At 43.3% G+C, this 7,507-nt stretch overlaps 1 protein-coding gene across 2 annotated transcripts in view; it reads left to right on the top strand.

Annotated features, from left to right (window-relative positions):
* Nucleotides 1-2,086: 2,086 nt before the first annotated feature.
* Nucleotides 2,087-7,507, top strand: part of LOC143292974 (uncharacterized) — a 136,724-nt gene continuing 131,303 nt past the window's right edge. For both annotated transcript variants that reach the window (XM_076603701.1, XM_076603702.1), the window contains exon 1: nucleotides 2,087-2,358. In XM_076603701.1, the coding sequence (XP_076459816.1) occupies nucleotides 2,254-2,358 (105 nt within the window). In that variant the 5' untranslated portion in view covers nucleotides 2,087-2,253. The remainder of the gene's footprint in view (nucleotides 2,359-7,507) is intronic.

Raw genomic sequence — 7,507 nt, 5'->3', positions numbered from 1 at the left:
ACTTAAGACTTGATCTTGATCGCAGGCAGATCAATAGTCTGTTTTGATCTGCTTGCTGTTATACACCCACCAATAGCGCTACGCGTACAGTGTTTACATTGTATTTTACTACGTTTTACTTAAAACAGAAAATGTAAGACTACATACCTTCAGTCGTGACATGTAGCAGTCTGATTCTAAAAATTGTTTGCAAACGAAGCTGTTGTCGGTCGCCTTCAACTGAGGACTCGCGTTGTTTGGCGATTTCCCACTGTTTGCGCCAAAAATCGTCATTTGGGAACTTATGACCTCTTCGACTGGAGCACCCATACACACAGGAACAACCATCGGGCATGATGCAGATGCCAAAGAAAAGGAATGGAACTAGCAAAGGAATATTAAGATCGACGAAGCACGCACAAAACAAGTAGAATGACTGAAGCGAAAGAGAAACATAAACCCCAGACGATTACAGCGCCACCACGCCAAAGCCAGGAACGATAATTTCAGCAAAGGCGACCATTAAAATAATGACTAACCTCAAGGATTAGGATTTTAGCTACAGAAACTGCTAATAACGATTATTCAGAGCATTTTCCAAGAGGACGTCGGAGGGCTACAGCCTACGGTGACGCTTTTTTTCGCGTCGAGGATGTTAGTGTTGACCCGAAGCTGTGCTGAGTGACAGGCTGGAGAGACTGCTGAAGGAGCAGGCTGACAGTGACGGCTGGGAAACTGCTGAGGTGGACCTACCTGCGGCGAGGCGGTCCGACCTGTGGGTCGAGGGAGATCCCCACGTAGAGCAGACTCGGAGGTATTCAGGTGTGTACACAGTGACAACGTCAAAAGTGCTCGTGTGTCATCAGCTTGACTTGACACACGGTGTGTGTGTGTGTGTGTGTGTTTGTGTGGTCGTTCTGTTCAAGACTTTTCTGTGCCTGTGTACCCCAGTTGTCGATTGTGCGTGCGTGCGTGCGTGTGTGTGTGTGTGTGTACTGAATGCTTAAGTTGGGCCGGTGAGGGGAGGATAACTTATTATAAATAATTTTTTGTTTGTTTGTTTGGCTCAATCCGTTGTTTGTCGCGGTCTGTGGTGTGAGCTGGAACACGCAACCATTGATTTCATTCAGTAATATCCTTGGTATTTTCAAATGTTAAAAATTGTTTTCACTACAACACGGTCTGTGACATTTTTCTAAGTGTATCACAAGTGAGTCTTGAAGGCCTTGTCTCTCTTGTTAGTAGATAAAATTGAGATATTAGGGATAGTACACTTTGAAAAGGACAAAATGGCTAAGCAAACTGAAGAAAATTGAAAAGGGAAAATTGAATGCACTCAAAAAAATGATACAGAGTTGGAGCAAAAGAGACCAAACCTGCTTGGTAAAGTTTTTGTCTAAAAATAAATAAATAAAAAGCAAGAACGTGCAACGTTAAACATCTTCCTCCATTGTTTCTGTATGTTTCAGGTGTGTGAGAAATACTGAACAACAACAATACAGTGATAGTAACTGGCTGCACTGAGCAGAAAGGTTAAGGAGGAGTAGCAGTTGTAACAACTGACAGTCCACTCATCTTTGCCGTTGAAATGTCGAAAGGTGTGTCACAGTGAAACTGCATTCGGTTTTAACTACACCTTCTTGACCTCTGGTTTGCATGACCTTTTTGTTGTTTTTTCGTTTGGCACTTCGAGTTGGCACTGTAGCGCTTTTTATCTCGCTTCACTGACGGCAGTGTTGATCTGCAGGACATTGAAAAACAGGTCAGTTCAGAGCTAATCAAGCCATTTTGATTTCATCAGCAAACAAAAAAACGTATCTGACAAATCTATTAAAAACAAAAACAAAACAAAAAACAACTGAATGACTTGACGGAATCTTGTCACAAAGCCGCTCAGAAATCAAGATGTAAACCGCTTTGGAACATAACTACATCCCACTGTCTCTGCTTGCCTGCTCTCTCTCTCTCTCTCTCTCTCTCTCTTACCAAACACTCATTAATTAACTGCACTGAAAGATGAAAAAAAAAAATATCGGAAGGGAACAAACGGCATATACATCGGCGCAAAGCAGAAACTAGTTCTGTTCCTCTCATACTGCAACGCGCCGCAGTGCAGAGTCAGCAGCGGGCCAGTGGGTTTCCTGAACACAAGCGTATACCAAGTTATGGTTAGTTGCTGTTCGAGGTAGGACGAGGAGTAAGGAGGAGTTTCAGAGCAGAAGAGAGCAGAAAGAAAACGCTCCCTGACCACAGTGATAATTCCTCCTTGCCGACATGACCCAGCTGCAAATTCGTCTCTACCGAGATTCCTTCAACACTCCCTGGGGATTTCGTCTTCAGGGCGGCAAGGATCTCGGTCAAGTTTTATCCGTCCAACGGGTAAGTCACACATTCTGGTAGCTCAAGGAAGTTTGAAAGGTTGTTATTAATATGGCTTCCAATTCAATCGTTTTATCTGCTTAAGATATATAAGTTGTTTATTAGCTGCATTGTTATCAGATACGATGGAACTGCCTTGAAAGTAGACCCCGGACCTTCTATAGAATACAATAGCTTACGGTCATCGCATTTACTGGAACAGGAGGAGCAACGGAAAGCTCTCGAAGCATATTGCAGAGTGCTGCTACTGAATTTGTTCAGAAGCTGGAATGGATGAAAGATTGATGAGGAGTAAGATCTTGAATGGCCGTAGGTATATCTTGCGAGTACAGGAACGGGGTGGGGAGATGTGTTTTGAGAGACAGCATGCAAAACTTTGCACGCAAAAATATGTTTCGATTTAAAGAGAGAGTAGCTGTTGCGCCTGCTAACGACCCTCCCGTGTTCTTGAATGACTTTCAGAGTTTCGTACTGCCGTGTCGCTCGTTGCTTGTCCTTGTACTCATTTGTCATGTCAGCGAAAATCCATAAATTAATCCTTGTGAACTCTGATTTGATATTCCAAAGATTGCTGCACTTGGTTATCACCATTCTTGCTTGGTCTCCAACAGTTCCACACAATTTGTTTGCCACCGTCTTATGTCTCGTGTAATGATGATTTCATATCAATTGTTTTGTGTTATATTTTTAGCATTGCTGTTACACAGATTGACTTCCCGTACTGGGATGCCATGGGAGGGGGGAGGAGCGATTTCGGTGTAAATAGTATCCCCGTCTCCTGGGAATCGCTCGGAATTTCTGTTTATCTCTTCCTTTCACATAATTACATAATTTTAGTGCCGTCGCACTATTTCTTTCCAGAAAAGCATATATACATTTTTCCAGTTTCTATATGGAGTTCTTTCAAGGCGCGCGCGTTTACGTGAGTGCGTGCGCGTTTGTGTTTTCACTGAAAGTTTCCTGGACCGATATCGCACTGTGGGCTGGTTAGGCTACTAAACACATCAGTTAAAACAACAACAAAGCTAGGTTATCAAAGCACAGTGACTAATTACGCCCATTTTTGTCAATAGTTATTCGCCGCAGTACACCTACAGGATGGCGTGGGTAAATGGCTGGAAAATTGCCAAGTTGGTAAACAGAGACTGACCCCTGAAGACGCGTGGTTTTCTCACATCTGTCTCGGCTCTAGTACTTCGGGTGTCCGTACGTACCCCCCCCCCCCACCCCCCCCAAAAAAAAAACACACACACACACCTCCCCCCCCCCACCCCCCTTCCTTTTCCCTGGTGGGATTTTAAATTAAGTTTTATCGAAATGTTATACAATTTGTCATCCAGAAATACTTGTCTGTTAGCCTGAATTACGGTATGAATTAAAGGGGCATTGTTAAAAACAACTGTTTTATAATGTGCGAGAGTGTGTTCAACTAATTTGATTACACCCCACCCATGCCTGCGTTCTTCTTTTGACACATGCACGTTTGAAATGCTGTTTTACAGAAGCAAGTCTAAAATGTTTCCGAATATTTGCACACTACGGTCCTTGGTTCTGGAAATCTTTTCCACAAAATATCAGACACTTATGCAGACTGTTGCATCTTTCAAATCTAATCTTAAAACATATTTGGTTCGAGTTCAAACAATTTTATTGAAAAAGATATATTACTCATACCATGTCGTCTTTGCGTTTTGTGCACGCGTGTGTGTGTGTGCGTGCGTGTGTGTGCGTGCGTGTGCGTGTGTGTGTGTTTGTGCTTGTAAGAAGGGTGATGAGAGGGGATGTATCTGCTGTGAGTGATGTTGCTTTCTGATGTGATAAAGCTTAAGAACGTGTATCAGCCCCCGCCAACTGATGATACTCCTCACCACTTGCTCCATCAGCAGCTCTGGAGTTACCAGTATCTGTCGCTTGACAAATGGCATGGTGGCCATTGCAGAACTCATAAATATCATGGTGGATCAAGTAAAGAACTTGCATCTGCTGCAGGTAGATGCGCACTGATTTTGTGTTCAGGTTGTACCCAGTGACAGAAACATACAGCAATATTTCCGGCAAACATTTAAGGTGTAAAAGCCACATTGATGATCAGCCATTTCAGTCTTACACTGTCCAGCCTTTGCTGAACTATGTGCTGGACTTCTTTTGCACTCACAGGCAGGCTCTAAGCTGTTCACGTTCAAGGCACTATCAAAGTATCTGAGGCCTTCAGAAATGTCATCAGGAATGACATTTTCATCTTCCAGGCAGTCTTTGCTCTTCATGACTATTTGATGCTTTTCATTTTGCCACCTTCAAACTCCAGCCAGCTGCATTCTCTTTCCCATGCTAAACTGACGTCACTGCGCCAGGGTTCATGAACATTTGCAAATACCAGTTTATTTCCAAAGAGAAATATGTGTATCATACCGTTCTTTTCTAATCAAGACATGATGTTGGTCGATTTTGCCATCATCTACCTTCCACTATCTGAATTTATTGTCTGGACAGTGTTCCAACAATGTTCTCCCAAACAAACCTGATTAACACATATTTATATATTTATATTCAACATAATAAGCAGATCATGGAGTATTTCTTGTGTATTGAATAAAATGTCAACAAAATTGTACTTCGGAACTAAATGATCCCGTGCTGCCCTCATAAATTCACCTTTGGAGTCGATATCATACTGATTTCATTCTTTATGAAATGCCATGACTTTTAAGAAACTGGAAAGCATTCATAAAAACAAATTTGCGTCTTCTTACAACTTAGTATGAAATACATGAACTTAAAATATCTGTTTCCTTTTGACCCCAAAGAGCTCTCTTACTTTCTGTACAGTGTATGTTATCTGCCGCAGTGTCCTGCTCACCGAGGCATAGGTCAGCATCAGTGCGGCAGCAGTCAGTCACGTGTACTGTACCGCGCTAAACGCTTTCTGGCGAGCTGCAATCCGCGATGTTGTAACTTCCCTCATACGCTCTCACCTTACCACGCTTAACAGTTAGACGCTGGCTCACAACCAGAAGTGTGAATAATAATTATTAAAAATCTAAATATGATTATGTTCCCATCCCCTACTGCAGTAAACTTTATATCAGTGTGATCAATATATATATATATATATATATATATATATATATATATATATATATATATATATATATATTGCAAGAGCTCTGACAACACTGCATTTTGAGCTCACTTCTTTCTCAGTAGCAGAAAGCGTGCAGTGAATGAGGTGTCGTATGGCAATGGAGTAGTGTTTGGCGAGCGCGGCGCAGTGTGCTCAAAATTCATTGAAAGATGAACTTTTAAGTTCTGCAAGTTACCCTTCAGTTTAACATTTCTGATGGCAACTTCAAGCAAAAATAATGAGCACAGCTATCTCTAAGTATTTTGAGAATAAAGGAGGTGCAACCATCTTCGTCGTCGTCATCGACCAGTGACTTGCGTGTTAGCCCGGAGCAAACGAGAGACAGCAGCAGAGCAAATCAAAACAGTAAGAAGCAGAAGAAAAATACTGAATGTACAGCAGAAGAAATGGCATGGCAGGAAGCTATATACGAATTAAAAGCTGCCATGACGAAACTCTCTAGCAAAGAGGACATTCAGCAATGAAAAGAAGAAATGACTGAAGTGAAAGAAGATTTCAAAAGAACTGCTACATCTTTAGAAAACAAAACTGATAAACTGGAGAGTAGAATTTTTGACACTGAAACCAACAAAGACAAACTTACGGCTGAAGTGAACCAACTACGCCAAGAAAATGCAAAACTCAAGGACCAGCTCACCCACAACTACAAAGAACTCGACAATTTGAGAAACAGCATCGACGACCAGGAACAGCACGGGAGACAGTCGAACGTCCGAGTCTTCAGCGTCCGCGAGGCCCAGGGGCAGAAGACGGCGGAGGACTGCATGAAGAAGTGCCTCAGCATCTTCACAGAGAAGCTGGAGGTTCCAGTGTCAGCCAGCGACATCGAGATCGTGAATAGCACCAGTAAAGTCGGCGCGGGAGGAGGCCGCCGCAAATTAAAACAGACAGGCATCACCATTGGTCAGGACCTCACCTAAACTAGACTTCTAAAAACGGTCAGTTCTCACTTCGCGACAATGGCCGCTTGGTCGTCGAACGGCAAAATTTCAGTGAAACTGAAAAATGGAAAAACTTTGAAAGTTGACACCAATACACTGATGTACTGTTTAGAAAAGAAATGCCGTAATCATAATCTATATGTTGAAATAGAAGGAAATGGCATGATGTGCGGAAAGGGGTGTGTGGAAGGGGGTGCATAAGGGAAGTTAAAATAACTATAATGATAATGAAAGTGTGAACTGCTTTTGACTACTATATAAATGTGCAACAGTAGTCAAAAACATTTCACACTTTCATTATGGTTAGAAAAGCTACTGTATAAATGTGCAACATAAAGTCAGGTCAGGGGCATAGCCCTTGTTACAGGTACCATGTAACCCAGTACTACATGCCGCATGTAAAGTCTCCCAACGACGGATCAGGTGGAGTAGGAAACCTTTCCCAACGGCTGTGAAGGCGGAAGAGGATTACCAAAGGGCAGGGGGAGCTCTTATCCTTGGCTGGAAGTCCTCCTAGGAGACGGAACTTCCGAAGAAAAAACCTGCACCTGCCGAGGCCGTTCTACACATGGCAGTTTCTGCACCTGTGGGACTGTGAGCGTCAGTAGGCAAGAGAGTGAGGAAGGGACTGCACAACTCCTCTTCACTAAAAAAAAAAGTCACCTGGCTAATGTCGGAACGACAAGCTAGCCCTTCAACACCCAGCTTTCCCAAGCCCTGTGGCGATGGAGAAGTGGTAACGAGGACAGGCAGAGGATGCTGCTGGCAGTTCCTAGTCACGACTCTGCACGCAGGCGGCTGATGGGTGATGGTCGTCCGCCATAGACTGGGGCAGATGCGGCGCCCGTATCCTTCCACTGGGGCAGAGCAGCCCTTTTTAGGGACAGCACTGCTGTCCCCACATGGGAAAGGGGAGATAAAAGGATCCCTTAAAAAAAAAGAAGCCTACCTCACCTAGTACCTAGTAGGAAACCGCACCTACTTGGACATCCAACACTAGCGGTCAAAAACAACAGAAGAAAAGAACCAGGAGTCATGCCCTGACTTTGGATGCCTGTAATATTCG

Source organism: Babylonia areolata, chromosome 18, assembly GCF_041734735.1.
Source record: "Babylonia areolata isolate BAREFJ2019XMU chromosome 18, ASM4173473v1, whole genome shotgun sequence".
Classification (NCBI taxonomy): domain Eukaryota; kingdom Metazoa; phylum Mollusca; class Gastropoda; order Neogastropoda; family Buccinidae; genus Babylonia; species Babylonia areolata.
Note: the sequence above shows the minus strand (reverse complement) of the source record. Positions and strands in the feature narration are given on the sequence as shown.